The 19,336-nt window shown below is 45.3% G+C and overlaps 1 protein-coding gene across 1 annotated transcript; it reads left to right on the forward strand.

Annotated features, from left to right (window-relative positions):
* Window positions 1–10,890: 10,890 nt before the first annotated feature.
* CLDN7 (claudin 7) lies at window positions 10,891–18,808 on the forward strand. Its single transcript, XM_075194148.1, has 4 exons — window positions 10,891–11,151; window positions 17,257–17,421; window positions 17,883–17,967; window positions 18,173–18,808. Exons 1-4 carry the CDS (start codon window positions 10,929–10,931, stop codon window positions 18,345–18,347), a joined length of 648 nt encoding a protein of 215 aa, XP_075050249.1. The 5' UTR covers window positions 10,891–10,928; the 3' UTR covers window positions 18,348–18,808.
* The last annotated feature ends 528 nt before the right edge of the window (window positions 18,809–19,336 follow it).

The following is a 19,336-nucleotide window of genomic DNA, read 5'->3' on the forward strand; positions in this document are numbered from 1 at the left end:
GTATACAGTGAGTGTGTACAATGAGTATGTGTACATAGTGAGTACAGTGAGTGAACAGTATGTATACAGTGAGTGTGTACAATGAGTATGTGTACATAGTGAGTACAGTGAGTGAACAGCATGTATACAGTGAGTGTGTACAGTGAGTGTTTGTACATAGTGAGCACAGCGAGTGTGTAGTGTGTGTACATAGATATATTCTCATCACATGACTCTATACCTCAAATAAAAATAGTGAATATTAGTGATAATATTAGTGATAATATTAGTGATAATAGAGGTAGTGACTACAATGATAAAAATAATGGAATTGTGATAGTAACTAAGGTGATACTGATAATATAATAGGTATAGTGGCTGGAAAGACAATAATAATATAATATAATAGTGACCATGACTTTAGTGATACAACAGTAATAGTGATGACAGTGATATAATTATGATATTTGAGATAATATAATATAGATAGTGACTGGAATGGTAATAATAACAGAATAGTGACAGTGACTAGAGTGATATAATAGTGATACTGACTATAATAATAATATTATACAGATACTTCCATAGTAATAGTGATATAATAGTGATACTGACTATAATAATAATATTATACTGATGTGAATGAGTTCTCTGTACAGCGCTGCGGAATTAGTGGCGCTATATAAATAAATGGTGATGATGATGATGATGATTATACAGATACTTCCATAGTAGTAGTGATATAATAATAATAATATTATAGATACTCCCATAGTAATAGTGATATAATAATAATAATATATTATACAGATACTCCTATAGTAGTAGTGATATAATAATAATACTATTATACAGATACTCCCATAGTAATAGTGATATAATAATAATATATTATACAGATACTCCCATAGTAGTAGTGATATAATAATACTATTATACAGATACTCCCATAGTAGTAGTGATATAATAATAATATTATACAGATACTCCCATAGTAGTAGTGATATAATAATACTATTATACAGATACTCCCATAGTAATAGTGATATAATAATAATACTATTATACAGATACTCCCATAGTAGTAGTGATATAATAATAATACTATTATACAGATACTCCCATAGTAATAGTGATATAATAATAATATATTATACAGATACTCCCATAGTAGTAGTGATATAATAATACTATTATACAGATACTCCCATAGTAGTAGTGATATAATAATAATATTATACATATACTCCCATAGTAGTAGTGATATAATAATACTATTATACAGATACTCCCATAGTAATAGTGATATAATAATAATACTATTATACAGATACTCCCATAGTAGTAGTGATATAATAATAATATTATACAGATACTCCCATAGTAGTAGTGATATAATAATATATTATACAGATACTCCCATAGTAGTAGTGATATAATAATAATATATTATACAGATACTCCCATAGTAGTAGTGATATAATAATATATTATACAGATACTCCCATAGTAGTAGTGATATAATAATATATTATACAGATACTCCCATAGTAGTAGTGATATAATAATATATTATACAGATACTCCCATAGTAGTAGTGATATAATAATATATTATACAGATACTCCCATAGTAGTAGTGATATAATAATAATATATTATACAGATACTCCCATAGTAGTAGTGATATAATAATATATTATACAGATACTCCCATAGTAGTAGTGATATAATAATATATTATACAGATACTCCCATAGTAGTAGTGATATAATAATAATATATTATACAGATACTCCCATAGTAGTAGTGATATAATAATATATTATACAGATACTCCCTGTCACGGGCACTAGGAGTCTTTACCCAGGGATCACCAGGTGATAGGCTTACCAGAGCAGTATAGGTGGTAATATGGTACTCTGGTAGCAGGGTGATCACGGAACAGGAAATAGCAGATGATGAGATGCTCAGGAAAGTCTATGACTAGCAGCACTGGCAATATGGAGGTAGTAATACACGAGGAACTGTATGGACAAAGGACACGTGAAGGTAGTCAGTGGTCTGCGGTAGCAAGTTGTACCACTGCTATAGAGAGGAGGAATGTCCAACAGAAACGAGGAGGTGATGAGAATCAGCGGTCTGCGGATAGCAAGTTGTACCGCTGTCTGAGTGAAGGAATGGAATCCAAGTGGAGGTATCCGGGGAGTCAGTGGTCTGCGTTAGCAAGTTGTACCACTGCTATGTGAGAGGATACTGGAACAGGTGAAACTGTAAACAGGAGTAAGTGGTCTGCCACTAGCAAGTTGTACTACTGAATATATATGTGAGGAGGTGCACGGGGAGAGACTGCAACACAATATATACACGGGCACCTTGACTTTGATCCACAGTAATATGCACAAAATAAATGTATAAATGACTGAACAACACTGCCAATATAGAAAGTCTCTTGAAGTAATCCGGCATGAGATAACACAGTCAATGGTGGCAGTAGAGTCAGCAGATAGTACACTCCAGAGGAGAACCAACACAGTCAATGATGGCAATAGACTCAGCGGATAGTACACTCCAGAGGAGAACCAACACAGTCCAGCAAGGTATGCAATACACAGCACAGTCAATGGGAAGTATGCATACCGTGGTTCAGGAGAAGGCAGTCAGACAGGAGTGCAGAGATACCTGAAGGGCCGGAGGCCAGCAGGATACAAGTCCCTGGATGGGTGAAGCAGGAGTCTAGCAGGTGCAGCGCACAGGTAGGTAGACCAGCAGGGAACACAGGAAGGCGTGGAGAGCGGATCAGCAGTAGATGGATGAGTAGCGCTGAGAAGTAACAGCAGCGGGTCTCTGCGGGAACACGGAGGTAACCAATAGCAACCAGCAGGTGCAGTAACGATGGGACACCGGAGCAGAGTTGAACTGGAACAGATGATCACGGAGAGTAGCGGGTAGCAATAGTGGCGGCAGACTCAAGGAAACACGGTAGAGTAGACAAGGACTGAAGACTGAAGCGCACAGAGGCAGCGGATAGGAATCAGCTAAACAGTCACGATGAAACACAGACGAGTTGCAGGTTGAAGACTGTAGTGCACGGAGGCAGCGGATAGGCATCAGCCAAACAGTCACGATGATGAAACACAGACGAGTTGCAGGTTGAAGCCTGTAGTGCACGGAGGCAGCGGATAGGAATCAGCTGGCAGTCACAATCATGAACAGGTGAGTGGATGTGGTTGAAGCCTGTAATGCACGGAGGCAGCGGATAGGCATCAGCTAACAGTCCCAATGATACATGGTAGAGTTGAAGTGATTAGAAGACTGTAGTGCACGGAGGCAGCGGATAGGAATCAGCTCACAGTCACGATGATACAGTAGATGGTAGAAGTGGTATGGGAACCACAGTAGCAGAAGTGGTTTGGAAACCACAGAGGTAGAAGTGGTTTGGAAACCACAGGAATCAGCAGGGCTGAATAAACAAGGAAACACAGGAACACCTTCAGAGACTCATGGGGAATGAGACTCCAAGATCAGGCAACGTGGTGTTGACCACAGGTGCTTAATATAGGGAGGTTGCCTGATCTGCCAATTAAGTTAAAGGAACATACACTGAAGGTTTGGAAAGGGCTGCGCATGCGCAGTCCCTCAGGATAGAAGACGTCCACGGTTCCTAATAGTCCGGGAAGAAGCACTCACAGTCCGGTGAGTGACAGTACCCCCCCTTTTAAAGGTGGGCACAGAACGCCTGGAACCGGGCTTGTCCGGATTTTTGGAATAAAACTTCTTCAGAAGGGCAGGAGCATTAAGATCTTCAGCTTTGATCCATGAACGCTCTTCAGGACCAAAGCCCTTCCAATGAACGAGGAAACGGAGGACTCCTCGCGAAATTTTTGCATCCAATACCTCAGTAATCTCGAAATCCTCCTCCTGATGAACTTGAACTGGCTGCGGTGCTGAGGGAGGAGTCGAGAAACGATTGATAATAAGAGGTTTGAGTAAGGACACATGGAAGGCATTGGAAATCCGAAGATTCTTAGGAAGAAGAAGTTTAACACATACTGGATTGATAACTTGAATGATCCTATATGGACCAATAAAACGAGGGGCGAATTTCATAGATGGAACCTTCAAACGAATATTTTTGGTAGATAACCAAACCCGATCTCCAATTTTTAGTGGTGGAATAGCCCGCCTCTTCTTATCTGCGAAAGACTTATATTTGTTAGATGTCTTCTTTAAACAGGTTTTGACCTGAGACCAGATATTTTTGAAGGTCTGACAAGCAGTCTCCACAGCAGGAACTTGGGTGGGTGGGAGGGCAGGAAATTCCGGAAAAGACGGATGGTGACCGTAAACCACAAAGAATGGAGTTTTGGATGATGACTCATGGTACATGTTGTTATGGGCGAATTCAGCCCAAGGGAGCAATTCTACCCAGTTGTCTTGGTTGGCTGAAGAGAACATCCTAATAAAAGTCTCAAGATCTTGATTGACTCGTTCCGTTTGTCCGTTAGATTGCGGATGGTAAGACGATGAGAGTGCTAATCGTATGCCCAAGGTTTTACAAAGGGCCCGCCAGAATCTGGAAACGAATTGTACTCCTCTATCTGACACAATCTCAGACGGACATCCATGGATGCGGAAGATTTCTTTAATGAAATGTTCAGCCAGAGTAGACGAGGAAGGTAAACCGGACAGAGGGACGAAATGAGCCATCTTCGAAAATCTGTCTACCACTACCCAAATAGTATTGTGATTCTTACTTGGTGGCAAATCAGTAACGAAATCCATACTAATATGGGTCCAAGGCTTGGACGGAATGGGTAGTGGTCGCAGCAACCCTGCTGGAGTTCTGCGGGAGGATTTGAACTGAGAACATAAATCACAGGAAGCAATAAACTCTTTGACGTCTCTCCTCATTGAAGGCCACCAGTAACTACGAGAGAGAATCTCAAAGGTCTTATGTTCACCGGCGTGTCCAGAAAAACGAGAGGCATGGAACCACGAAAGGATTTTCTTCCTCAGAGTAGGAGGCACGAGGGTCTTCCCAAATGGTAGCATTTTGGTGGATGAAGCAGCCAGAGAAATACATTTGGGGTCTAGAATAGCATGGTTGGGAACCTCTTCTACATCAGAGGACGTCACAAAAGCTCGAGATAGAGCGTCAGCTTTCTTGTTCTTAGCAGCTGGTTTGAAGGTTATAATTAATTCAAAACGGGAAAAGAAAAGAGACCATCTTGCTTGACGAGGGTTCAAGCATTGAGCAGATTGCAAATATGACAAGTTCTTATGATCCGTGAAGATCGTCACCGGATGGCGAGCTCCTTCCAACAAGTATCTCCATTCCTCTAATGCAGCTTTGATGGCCAGCAACTCCTTGTCCCCGATAGTATAGTTTTTCTCTGCGGGCAGAAGACCCCGAGAGTAGAAGGCACAAGGATGTAATTTTTGTTGCTCCGAGCGTTGGGAGAGAATAGCTCCTAAGCCCACATTAGAGGCATCTACTTCTAGGAAGAAGGGGAGTGTCACATCAGGTTGTCGCAGAATAGGAGCAGACGAGAAGGACTCTTTGAGGATTTGAAAGGCTTGGAGAGCCTCAGATGACCATTGCTTAGTATTAGCCCCTTTCCGAGTTAAGGCCACAATGGGAGATGCAATGGATGAGAAGTCTTGAATGAAGCGTCTATAGTAATTGGCAAAACCTAAAAAACGCTGGATGGCACGAAGAGTAGTTGGCTGAGGCCAATGTAGTACAGCATTTACTTTGTCTGGATCCATCTTCAGGCCAACTCCGGAAACTATATACCCCAAGAATGGAATCTGGGGTAACTCGAATGAACATTTTTCCAATTTACAGAACAATGAGTTTTTCCGTAGTCTGGAGAGGACCTCTGCCACATGTTGGTGATGAGAAGGCAGGTCCTGTGAGAAGATCAATATGTCGTCCAGGTAGACAACGACACATACATATAATAAGTCCCGAAAGATCTCATTGATGAAACCCTGGAAAACCGCGGGGGCATTACACAGCCCGAAGGGCATTACTAAATATTCGTAATGCCCATCTCTGGTGTTAAACGCGGTCTTCCATTCGTCACCGGAACGGATTCTAATTAAATTGTAGGCACCACGAAGATCCAACTTAGTAAATATCCGAGCTCCCTTGATGCGATCAAATAGCTCAGTGATCAGCGGAATGGGATACCGATTCTTGATAGTAATGGCGTTGAGTCCACGAAAATCTATACAAGGGCGTAATGATCCATCCTTCTTTTTGACGAAGAAGAACCCAGCTCCAGCGGGAGAGGTGGAAGGTCGAATGAACCCACGCTGGAGATTCTCCTGTATGTACTCAGATGTGGCTTGAGTTTCAGGTAACGAGAGAGGATAGACCCGACCCCTGGGAGGAGTCTTGCCAGGTAGAAGGTCGATCGGACAATCCCAAGAACGATGAGGAGGAAGACGTTCAGACTGAGCTTTATCAAACACATCGGCAAATGAAGCATACTGAGGAGGGAGTCCCGGGGAGGAAGATGAGATGGAAGATTGCTGTACTTTAAGAGGAATAACTTGAGAGAGACAACGATGGTGACATTCAGGCCCCCAAGACGTAACTTGAGGGGTGCGCCAGTCAATCTGGGGAGAGTGACATTGAAGCCATGGAAGGCCTAAGACAATCGGACTTGTCGTAACAGGAAGAATTAAAAACGAAATTTCTTCATGGTGTAGTACACCAATCTGAAGGGTTACTGGAGACGTACTCTGGGTGATGAGACCATTGATGAGACGTGATCCATCTATAGCCGTCACAGTAATGGGTGTTTTTAAAGTGATCACTGGTAGGGACCATTGATTCACTAGTGATTTAGAAATGAAATTTCCTGCTGCTCCGGAATCAATCAATGCCTGTGACTCAAAGGATTTGGTAGCAAAGGAAATCGTAACATCGAAAGCGCAGACTTTAGATTTCATAGACAATGGAGAGGACTCCAGGGACCCTAACTTCACCTCTCCAGAACTAGTTAGGGCCTGGCATTTCCCGATTTCTTAGGGCAAGAACTGAGCATATGTGTGGAATCAGCACAATAGATACAGAGTCTATTCTTTACTCTTCGTTTCCTCTCTTCTAAAGATAATTTGGAACGTCCTATCTCCATGGGAATCACAGAAGGTGACACTGGACGAAATTGAGGGTTTAAACGAAGAGGTGCTTTAGCAGAAGTTGTTTTCTCAGATTCTCTTTCACGAAATCTCATGTCTACACGATGGCAAAGAGAGATCAAATCTTCTAGTGACGAAGGAAGCTCTTGGGTAGTCAGTGCATCTTTAATTTTATCGGAGAGCCCCTGCCAGAAGGCGGCAACTAATGCTTCAGTGTTCCACTGAAGTTCAGAGGCTAAGATCCTAAATTGAATGACATACTGTCCTACTGTATGGGAGCCTTGTCGCAAACGAAGAATGCTGGAAGCAGCGGAGGTCACACGACCTGGTTCATCGAACACACTTCGGAACGTGGAAATGAATTTGGCACTATCTTGTAGAATTGGATCGTTTCTTTCCCACAGAGGGGAGGCCCAAGCCAGGGCTTGTCCAGAAAACAATGAGATAAGATAGGCCACTCTGGAACGATGGGTAGAAAAATTTTGAGGTTGGAGTTCAAAATGGACTGAACATTGGTTAAGGAAACCTCTACAAGTTTTGGGGTCCCCGTCATATTTTGACGGAGTAGGCAGGTGAAGCGTAGGAGCTGTAGACACCTGGGATGGCACTGGGGAAACGGAGGAAAGCACAGGAGCTTCAATACTAGCTGTAACAGTCTGTCCAGATGTTCCTTGGGAGGTTAACGATTGGTAACATTGAAGTAACAGCTGTTGGCGAGCATCCTGTTGCTCCACACGGCTGACCAGATGCTGCAGCATCTCTTTAGCAGTAGGTTCCGTATCTGGGTCTGTCATGGCCTGATCTTACTGTCACGGGCACTAGGAGTCTTTACCCAGGGATCACCAGGTGATAGGCTTACCAGAGCAGTATAGGTGGTAATATGGTACTCTGGTAGCAGGGTGATCACGGAACAGGAAATAGCAGATGATGAGATGCTCAGGAAAGTCTATGACTAGCAGCACTGGCAATATGGAGGTAGTAATACACGAGGAACTGTATGGACAAAGGACACGTGAAGGTAGTCAGTGGTCTGCGGTAGCAAGTTGTACCACTGCTATAGAGAGGAGGAATGTCCAACAGAAACGAGGAGGTGATGAGAATCAGCGGTCTGCGGATAGCAAGTTGTACCGCTGTCTGAGTGAAGGAATGGAATCCAAGTGGAGGTATCCGGGGAGTCAGTGGTCTGCGTTAGCAAGTTGTACCACTGCTATGTGAGAGGATACTGGAACAGGTGAAACTGTAAACAGGAGTAAGTGGTCTGCCACTAGCAAGTTGTACTACTGAATATATATGTGAGGAGGTGCACGGGGAGAGACTGCAACACAATATATACACGGGCACCTTGACTTTGATCCACAGTAATATGCACAAAATAAATGTATAAATGACTGAACAACACTGCCAATATAGAAAGTCTCTTGAAGTAATCCGGCATGAGATAACACAGTCAATGGTGGCAGTAGAGTCAGCAGATAGTACACTCCAGAGGAGAACCAACACAGTCAATGATGGCAATAGACTCAGCGGATAGTACACTCCAGAGGAGAACCAACACAGTCCAGCAAGGTATGCAATACACAGCACAGTCAATGGAAGTATGCATACCGTGGTTCAGGAGAAGGCAGTCAGACAGGAGTGCAGAGATACCTGAAGGGCCGGAGGCCAGCAGGATACAAGTCCCTGGATGGGTGAAGCAGGAGTCTAGCAGGTGCAGCGCACAGGTAGGTAGACCAGCAGGGAACACAGGAAGGCGTGGAGAGCGGATCAGCAGTAGATGGATGAGTAGCGCTGAGAAGTAACAGCAGCGGGTCTCTGCGGGAACACGGAGGTAACCAATAGCAACCAGCAGGTGCAGTAACGATGGGACACCGGAGCAGAGTTGAACTGGAACAGATGATCACGGAGAGTAGCGGGTAGCAATAGTGGCGGCAGACTCAAGGAAACACGGTAGAGTAGACAAGGACTGAAGACTGAAGCGCACAGAGGCAGCGGATAGGAATCAGCTAAACAGTCACGATGAAACACAGACGAGTTGCAGGTTGAAGACTGTAGTGCACGGAGGCAGCGGATAGGCATCAGCCAAACAGTCACGATGATGAAACACAGACGAGTTGCAGGTTGAAGCCTGTAGTGCACGGAGGCAGCGGATAGGAATCAGCTGGCAGTCACAATCATGAACAGGTGAGTGGATGTGGTTGAAGCCTGTAATGCACGGAGGCAGCGGATAGGCATCAGCTAACAGTCCCAATGATACATGGTAGAGTTGAAGTGATTAGAAGACTGTAGTGCACGGAGGCAGCGGATAGGAATCAGCTCACAGTCACGATGATACAGTAGATGGTAGAAGTGGTATGGGAACCACAGTAGCAGAAGTGGTTTGGAAACCACAGAGGTAGAAGTGGTTTGGAAACCACAGGAATCAGCAGGGCTGAATAAACAAGGAAACACAGGAACACCTTCAGAGACTCATGGGGAATGAGACTCCAAGATCAGGCAACGTGGTGTTGACCACAGGTGCTTAATATAGGGAGGTTGCCTGATCTGCCAATTAAGTTAAAGGAACATACACTGAAGGTTTGGAAAGGGCTGCGCATGCGCAGTCCCTCAGGATAGAAGACGTCCACGGTTCCTAATAGTCCGGGAAGAAGCACTCACAGTCCGGTGAGTGACACTCCCATAGTAGTAGTGATATAATAATAATAATATATTATACAGATACTCCCATAGTAGTAGTGATATAATAATAATATATTATACAGATACTCCCATAGTAGTAGTGATATAATAATAATACTATTATACAGATACTCCCATAGTAGTAGTGATATAATAATACTATTATACAGATACTCCCATAGTAGTAGTGATATAATAATAATATTATACAGATACTCCCATAGTAGTAGTGATATAATAATAATATATTATACAGATACTCCCATAGTAGTAGTGATATAATAATAATATATTATACAGATACTCCCATAGTAGTAGTGATATAATAATAATATATTATACAGATACTCCCATAGTAGTAGTGATATAATAATAATATTATAGATACTCCCATAGTAGTAGTGATATAATAATAATATTACAGATACTCCCATAGTAGTAGTGATATAATAATAATATATTATACAGATACTCCCATAGTAGTAGTGACAGTGACTAGAGTAATATAATAGTGATACTGACTATAATAATAATATATTATACAGATACTCCCATAGTAATAGTGATATAATAATATATTATACAGATACTCCCATAGTAGTAGTGATATAATAATATATTATACAGATACTCCCATAGTAGTAGTGATATAATAATAATATATTATACAGATACTCCCATAGTAATAGTGATATAATAATAATAATATTATACAGATACTCCCATAGTAGTAGTGATATAATAATAATAATATTATACAGATACTCCCATAGTAGTAGTGATATAATAATAATATTATAGATACTCCCATAGTAGTAGTGATATAATAATAATATTACAGATACTCCCATAGTAGTAGTGATATAATAATAATATATTATACAGATACTCCCATAGTAGTAGTGACAGTGACTAGAGTGATATAATAGTGATACTGACTATAATAATAATATATTATACAGATACTCCCATAGTAGTAGTGACACAATACTGATGACACTCACACAGAATCTCCCCAGTTTCTGCCCCCTCTCACCTGGTGACGTCACACTAGGGGCGGGGCCCGGGGATATAGCTGCCACACCTGGGCCAGGTGAGCTCACTCTCTGTCCGGACACGATGGCGAACTCGGGGCTGCAGTTATTGGGCTTTGTGATGGCTCTGCTGGGCTGGATCGCTCTGATCGCCGCCACCATCATGCCCCAGTGGAGGATGTCCTCCTATGCCGGGGATAACATCATCACCGCGGTGGCCGTGTACCAGGGGCTGTGGATGACCTGTGCCACCCAGAGCACCGGGCAGATCCAGTGCAAGGTGTACGACTCTCTGCTGCAGCTGGACGGTGGGTGCCCCTCGTGTTACCTGTCTATCCTTATTACCTGTGCCCCTGATGTTACCTGTATCCCTGTCTATCCTTATTACCTGTATCCCTGTCTTTCCTTATTACCTGTGTCCCTGATGTTACCTGTATCCCTGTCTATCCTTATTACCTGTGTCCCTGATGTTACCTGTATCCCTGTCTATCCTTATTACCTGTGTCCCTGATGTTACCTGTATCCCTGTCTATCCTTATTACCTGTGTCCCTGATATTACCTGTGTCCCTGATATTACCTGTATCCCTGTCTATCCTTATTACCTGTGCCCCTCATCTTACCTGTCTATCCTTATTACCTGTGTCCCTGATCTTACCTGTGTTACCTGTCTATCCTTATTACCTGTGTCCCTGCTGCTACCTGTACCTGTGTTACTGCTATCTGTGCCTGGTGTTACCTGGATCCCTTCTTACCTATATCCCTGCTGCTACCTGTGCCTGGTGTTACCTGTACCTGTTACTGCTAATCCTTATTACCTGTATCCCTGCTGTTACCTGTACCTGGTGTATTCCTGCTAATCCTTACTACCTGGTGTTACTACTAATCCCTACTACCTGTGCCTGGTGTATTCCTGCTAATCCCTACTACCTGAAACTAACATTACTAGTAGTGCTCACTATTACTGCATATATGCAGCTTTTTGTGTATTTCCTGTTGCTACTGATACTTATTGTTACCACTGCACCTGGGAGCTTACTGGGGTGGGGTGCTTGATCCGCCGCCATGTTTGTGGTAATTTACCTGTGTGGCAGGTGCGTTGGCTGGGTGCCGGGCTTGGTTACACCTGTGTGGTAGAGCATAGTTGTTATCTCTCTGCTACCTGAGATGCCTGTGGAGAACTACAATGCCCAGCATGTCCTGTTTACTGGCTGTGGTCATACAGCACATTATATAACTGTTGTTCTGTCCAGAGAGTATAGATGGTGAGAGATGAATGTTTACTGCTTGTTGTACAATGTTTCCTGGCAGAAGTATTCATGACTAATCATTAACCTCAGGGACAGCTATGGCAGAGGGTCTGGGTGGGTTACTCTTTGTACCCCCCTGGTGTGTGACCTTCCTCCTTCCCAGCAGCTGTGTGAGAATGGGGCGGTGGCCAGTCCCTCTTGTGTCCCAAACCAGTCAGACTGGTTCTTTAATGGAGTCTAAACTGCTACACACCCCTCCCCCACTGGTAGAAATATGCCCCATCGCACCCTCTTCAGTCCCCCTAATGCCCCCTGACAGACACAGAAGGTAGCACAGCCCCTGGCATGTTATTGCCAGAGTGTGCGCTCCCGTTACTCGTTATCTGTTTGTGATAAGCTCTGATAACCTGCTTATCTGAGTGTTACTCAGGTGAGAGCCGGTCACGTGTGAGGCTGCTGGCTGGAGTATAGGAATAACTGCACCTGCAGAGTAGTGTGTGTAAAACTGTATAAAGGGAGGGGGGGGGGGAGGGGAGCCTGTACAGGGGTCTTTGGTGGGTCCAGGGGTCTGTACGCAGGTGGGAGTGGGACCGGGGGTCTGTACACAGGTGGGAGTGGGAACGGGGGTCTGTAGTGGGGCCAGGGGTCTGTACGCAGGTGGGAGTGGGGCCAGGGGTCTGTAGTGGGTCCAGGGGTCTGTACGCAGGTGCGAGTGGGACCGGGGGTCTGTACGCAGGTGCGAGTGGGAACGGGGGTCTGTAGTGGGGCCAGGGGTCTGTACGCAGGTGGGAGTGGGACCGGGGGTCTGTACACAGGTGGGAGTGGGAACGGGGGTCTGTAGTGGGGCCAGGGGTCTGTACGCAGGTGGGAGTGGGGCCAGGGGTCTGTACGCAGGTGCGAGTGGGACCGGGGGTCTGTACGCAGGTGCGAGTGGGAACGGGGGTCTGTAGTGGGGCCAGGGGTCTGTACGCAGGTGGGAGTGGGGCCAGGGGTCTGTACGCAGGTGGGAGTGGGACCGGGGGTCTGTAGTGGGTCCAGGGGTCTACGCAGGTGGGAGTGGGGCCAGGGGTCTGTACGCAGGTGGGAGTGGGACCGGGGGTCTGTACGCAGGTGGGGGTGCATACTGGAGCCTGTAGTCTTGTACAGAGGTCTGTACGCAGTTAGAATTACATGAAGGGGGCTGGGCACTGCAGATTGTGGGACAGGTATGACAGAATATAATGATTGGGATAATACAAGTTACTTTGTTTGGGACATGAGGAGGAAGTGGAGGGGGGTTGGCTCTAGGGTTTTGTTCTGGGATTTCTCCATGTTTACCTCTGTCTTGCTCACTCCATGTGTCTAGTTTCTATGAAACTCCTCACCCCTCCTCACTCTACACCCGCCCCCTCCCCCGTCACACCCTTGTCTCACCTGAGACTATGTACCTGCTGATTCATACTACCTGTATTCTCTGTAGCGCAGTACAGCTGGGGGGTCAGATAAGGGGGTGCTGTATAATTCATTCCTCAGATCGGGTCTCATGGAAACTTCTCCTGTTACTGGAGCTCCGATAAGGGGGGTTCTCATTGTGCTTTGTTATTGGTTTTGTGTTTCTGTCAATGGATTGTAAGCTTGTGAGCAGCCTTCTCACCTCTGTCTGTTTTACCCAGTCTGTTTATTAGTTTACTATGTTTGTCCCCAATTGTAAAGCGCTACGGAATGTTAGCTCTATATAAATAAATGATGATCGTTGCCTGGTTAGGGACCCGGCATGGGGAGGGGTAATGTAGTAGATGGTGTAAGAAGAGGAATCGGTGTGATTCCTGTAAGGAATGTCAGGTATTTAGGACAGGAAACAGCAGGCTCTGCTATGGGAGATTCAGGGTCCTGGGGGAGGGGAGGAAACTGTTGTATAATATCTATACTGTGTATATCAGACTGCGGGTCCAACGATGGGGAATACCGTGCCAGTCCTTAGGCTGTGGTGTAGGGGGCAGGGAGTACCATGCCAGTCCTTAGGCTGTGGTGTAAGGCAGGTAATACTGTGCCAGTCCTTAGGCTGTGGTGTAAGGCAGGTAATACTGTGCCAGTCCTTAGGCTGTGGTGTAAGGCAGGTAATACTGTGCCAGTCCTTAGGCTGTGGTGTAGGGCAGGGAGTACCATGCCAGTCCTTAGGCTGTGGTGTAAGGCAGGTAATACTGTGCCAGTCCTTAGGCTGTGGTGTAAGGCAGGTAATACTGTGCCAGTCCTTAGGCTATGGTATAAGGCAGGCAGTACCATGCCAGTCCTTAGGCTGTGGTGTAGGGCAGGGAATACTGTGCCAGTCCTTAGGCTGTGGTGTAAGGCAGGGAATACTGTGCCAGTCCTTAGGCTGTGGTGTAAGGCAGGTAATACTGTGCCAGTCCTTAGGCTGTGGTGTAAGGCAGGTAATACTGTGCCAGTCCTTAGGCTGTGGTGTAAGGCAGGTAATACTGTGCCAGTCCTTAGGCTGTGGTGTAAGGCAGGTAATACTGTGCCAGTCCTTAGGCTGTGGTGTAAGGCAGGTAATACTGTGCCAGTCCTTAGGCTGTGGTGTAAGGCAGGTAATACTGTGCCAGTCCTTAGGCTGTGGTGTAAGGCAGGTAATACTGTGCCAGTCCTTAGGCTGTGGTGTAAGGCAGGTAATACTGTGCCAGTCCTTAGGCTGTGGTGTAAGGCAGGGAATACTGTGCCAGTCCTTAGGCTGTGGTGTAGGGCAGGGAATACTGTGCCAGTCCTTAGGCTGTGGTGTAAGGCAGGCAGTACCATGCCAGTCCTTGGGCTGTGGTGTAGGGCAGGGAATACTGTGCCAGTCCTTAAGATGTGGTGTAGGGCAGGGAATACTGTGCCAGTTCTTAGGCTGTGGTGTAGGGCAGGTAATACTGTGCCAGTCCTTAGCCTGTGGTGTAAGGCAGGCAGTACCGTGCCAGTCCTTGGGCTGTGGTGTAGGGCAGGGAATACTGTGCCAGTCCTTAGAATGAGGTGTAAGGCAGGCAGTACCGTGCCAGTCCTTGGGCTGTGGTATAAGACAGGCAGTACCATGCCAGTCCTTAGGCTGTGGTGTAGGGCAGGGAATACTGTGCCAGTTCTTAGGCTGTGGTGTAGGGCAGGGAGTACTGTGCCAGTCCTTAGGCTGTGGTGTAAGGCAGGGAATTCTGTGCCAGTCCTTAGGCTGTGGTGTAGGGGGCAGGGAGTACCATGCCAGTCCTTGGGCTGTGGTGTAGGGCAGGGAATACTGTGCCAGTCCTTAGGCTGTGGTGTAAGGCAGGGAATACTGTGCCAGTCCTTAGGCTGTGGTGTAAGGCAGGCAGTACCGTGCCAGTCCTTGGGCTGTGGTGTAGGGCTGGGAATACTGTGCCAGTCCTTAGAATGTGGTGTAAGGCAGGCAGTACCGTGCCAGTCCTTGGGCTGTGGTGTAGGGCAGGGAGTACCGTGCCAGTCCTTGGGCTGTGGTGTAGGGCAGGGAATACTGTGCCAGTCCTTAAGATGTGGTGTAGGGCAGGGAATACTGTGCCAGTTCTTAGGCTGTGGTGTAGGGCAGGGAATGCTGTGCCAGTTCTTAGGCTGTGGTGTAGGGCAGGGAATACTGTGCCAGTCCTTAGGCTGTGGTGTAGGGCAGGGAATACTGTGCCAGTCCTTAGGCTGTGGTGTAAGGCAGGGAATACTGTGCCAGTCCTTAGCCTGTGGTGTAAGGCAGGCAGTACCGTGCCAGTCCTTGGGCTGTGGTGTAGGGCAGGGAATACTGTGCCAGTCCTTAGAATGTGGTATAAGGCAGGCAGTACCATGCCAGTCCTTGGGCTGTGGTGTAGGGCAGGGAATACTGTGCCAGTCCTTAGGCTGTGGTATAAGGCAGGTAATACTGTGCCAGTCCTTAGGCTGTGGTGTTTGTGTATAGGAGCGAGTACCGTACGATGTGGTCTGTATAGGAGCGAGTACCGTACGATGTGGTCTGTATAGGAAGGGAGTACTTTGCCAGTCCTTATGCTTTTACGCTGTGGTGTGGGGGAAGGAGAACTGTGTTCCTTTCCTAGAAACAAAGGGCTTTTGGCAACTATACTTATGTTCCGGATGTGGCTGCTGATTAGTTGCCCGGTATAAGTAGATTTGGTCCATAAAATAAGTGTTCGTTGGTCATCTGTCAGAACACCAGTCCCTACAATGGCCGCATCTGTTGCCTACACAGAGGTTACGACACTGCCTATGACATGATTCACTGTCTCTTTGGGTCTGCCGGTCCTCTTTATTATAGAGGCCACATGAACATTGGTTGCGCTCACTAACTGGCTGCCTCCAGTGAGTCTCTCGAAGTCCCTTTTGCACCAGGCAGCGGTTTTGTGACTTCATTTTCAGATGTTTTCCTGGGCACTGCTATCCATCTTTATCGCTGATTGTACTGAACTAGTTGAGGCACTGTGTATATCAATGTAATTATCAATCTGGATATTGGAGGAGTGAAATAATGTGAGGGCAGCTTCCCCATAAATCTATTTGTCTCCGATAAGGGATTAATTAGGCGATTACTCAGGCAAATCGTTCATAGATTCGTATGCTCTTTATTGCCCTTGAAGAAACTGATGTCTCCTCCAGTTCTACGTTCCCTGTGAATGTGGCGTCCTCGGTGTGTTCCAGGTTAAATCCATTCACCTCATTGTTGGCTGCTGGTGGATAAGAGCTGTATTAAGCTCATGTATCACTACTACAACTTAACTAAAAAAAATTATAGCAGAAATGAGGTAAACTGTAACAAAATATACATATAGTGAGTAAAGTACAATTTTTAATGGCAATGAAGATTTGACATATTTTTTTGGTACTGAAATTTTATGTCCGTATTGCATGAGCTTATATTTTAAATACCATTCCTAGGGGCATATTCAATTGTTGGTGGAAACGCAGACAAACTCGCGGTCTGCGCATTATTACAGTTGTTACGGTAATGCGCAGAAAAATCGTTAATATGGTAATTTTCTCGTTGGATTTCAGCTCGTAGCTCCCTGAGCCGTGAGCTGAGATCCAGCTAACTACTACCGTTAGTTTTTACGCAGCGCGGGAACGGGACAATTGAATATGCCCCTTATGTCTGTTCCGACACATAGATGTTTGGCGAACATATGTCTGTTATAGTTGATGAAGGTCTAATTGGAGTCTCTTGTCCCCATCTTTAGCTGCTCTGCAAGCCACACGTGCCCTCATGGTGGTCTCCATCGTAATTGGGGTCTTTGGCTTGGCTGTCTCTACCATGGGGATGAAATGCACTAAATGTGGGGGAGATGATAAGGTGAAGAAAGCTCGGATTGCGATGACCGGAGGTTTTGTCTTCCTGATTGCCGGTAAGTGTCAATTCTTGTCCTTGTGGTGAGTAAGATGGGATGGTGGGTGACAGAAATATTGGCAACTAAACCTTAAACAGCCGCCTCACACTCTCCACCGTGTGACCTTGCTGATGTCAAAGCAGATGAGCCCCCGATCTACTGCCAAATGCAGGTCCTGATGGAAGCATTCAAATATGTGAACTCCTTGGTGCAGCTGGCAGTGTTTGCATAATGCTGACTATACAGTGCATGAAGTGGTCTTCACCACCTCTGGTAAAACACTGACCTCACATAGTAAGACCCAGAGTGCTTCTCTACCACCCACACCTCCTTTCACGCTACCACCACATTAGAAAGGTTGTGTAACCAGCTTTACCTCTTAGACGTTGGCCACAATATTTTATATAATTAGCTGGTCTATCAGTCTCTGGTCTGTGTTTACTGATTCTACTCCTGACCCTAAAATCCATCTCTTGTAGGACTCGCTGCGCTTATTGCCTGCTCCTGGTATGGAAATCAGATTATCCGTGATTTCTACAATCCGCTTACACCAATCAACACCAAGTAAGTAACTTGCTCTTATATGTACTATATATTGCTTTCCCCTCAGTCTCCCAAATATCAACCAGTCTGTCCCTATGTGGTGACTCTTCCATGGTCTACAAGGTTGGGTGCAGACAAGAACGACCCCCTGGTCCTCTGTGGGTTGGGTGCAGACGGGTACGACCCCACAAACCGCTTGAATAATGACTTTCTCCTTGACTTTCAGGTACGAGTTTGGTGCTGGAGTATTTGTTGGTTGGGCCGGCTCACTCTTGGTTATACTTGGGGGTGCACTCCTGTCTTGCTCATGTCCCCGCAAGAACAACTATGGCACCAAAGGCTACCCCAAGAGTGGAGGTGCACGAACAAAAGCCCCTTCCAGTGGCAAGGAATATGTCTGATCCCAGGGCGTGGCTACATTAATGCGGCATTATCCAAGGTCCCACAATGCAGCACTTTGAAGGAAGTACGAGCAGGCAGCGCAGAAGGCTGCATCGAGATACTAGGCGGCCATGTTTGAGTTTCTCATCTTTGTCTGTATCTTGCTTCTGGAGAGGGGTCTCTTATGTGGGGTTTGCTGTGTCACATAGAATTCGGAGACCGCTGATTTATAATCCATTTGTGTTCACCTGCTCTCTTTTGCACCATTTTATTTAATGTTGTCTGAGTAAATGTAGTGATTTTTTTTTTTGGGGGGGGGGGGGTGGTGTAAAGTTCATGGGCGGAGCAGTTTGTTCTAGAATATGGAGTGTCCCTAAAACCCCGGAGTTTTATATGGTGGTCCTGGGGTTTATCTTTCATAGAAGTTGTTTTTCCATTTTTATTCTTTATTTTGTAAATAAAATATTTTTTTTGAATATAATCTGAAGCGCTGTTTGTGGGTTTTTCTCAGTGTTAAAAAAAAATATATATATAATTTATAGCTTACAGGAGTATATAATTGCTATATAATATATTTTTGTACATATTTCTGTGGAATTCTACAGGTACACGGAGCTTGGTGGGTGTGTAACATATATCATTGAAACAAACGTGGACACTGGGGGGGGGGGGTGTTTATCTCGCCAGTAGAAAGGTATACAAGATGGGCTTGGACAATGACTGATCTGTCAGTCTCCATGTCATATCTAGAGGGGGGGGATGTTCCATGGTGGAGGCCCAGTAGACATGAATGTACATACATGATTTCTCCTACAATAACTTATTTTAACAGTTTGACCAGTTGCTTTCAGGAAACTTCCAACATATTCGTGTCACTACCTGGCTTCCTTCTGACCATCCACGGTCCTTCTTCCTATTTAGGGTAGACAATCTAAGGTCCTGTAAAACAAGAAAACATTGGCATAAAAAAGTGTTTAATTATCTATCAAAAAAACTCAATCTCTGGCGC

The sequence above is a fragment of the Mixophyes fleayi genome, unplaced genomic scaffold (assembly GCF_038048845.1).
Source record: "Mixophyes fleayi isolate aMixFle1 unplaced genomic scaffold, aMixFle1.hap1 Scaffold_173, whole genome shotgun sequence".
In the NCBI taxonomy this organism is placed as follows: domain Eukaryota; kingdom Metazoa; phylum Chordata; class Amphibia; order Anura; family Limnodynastidae; genus Mixophyes; species Mixophyes fleayi.

What these genes read in the sequence shown, in the direction of transcription:
- CLDN7 (XM_075194148.1), top strand. Translation starts at nt 10,929, where the DNA reads ATGGCGAACTCGGGGCTGCAGTTATTGGGCTTTGTGATGGCTCTGCTG. An exon ending in TTTTGTCTTCCTGATTGCCG is followed by an intron (nt 17,422 to 17,882) that starts GTAAGTGTCAAT and finishes CATCTCTTGTAG; the next exon opens with GACTCGCTGCGCTTATTGCC. An exon ending in CTTACACCAATCAACACCAA is followed by an intron (nt 17,968 to 18,172) that starts GTAAGTAACTTG and finishes CTTGACTTTCAG; the next exon opens with GTACGAGTTTGGTGCTGGAG.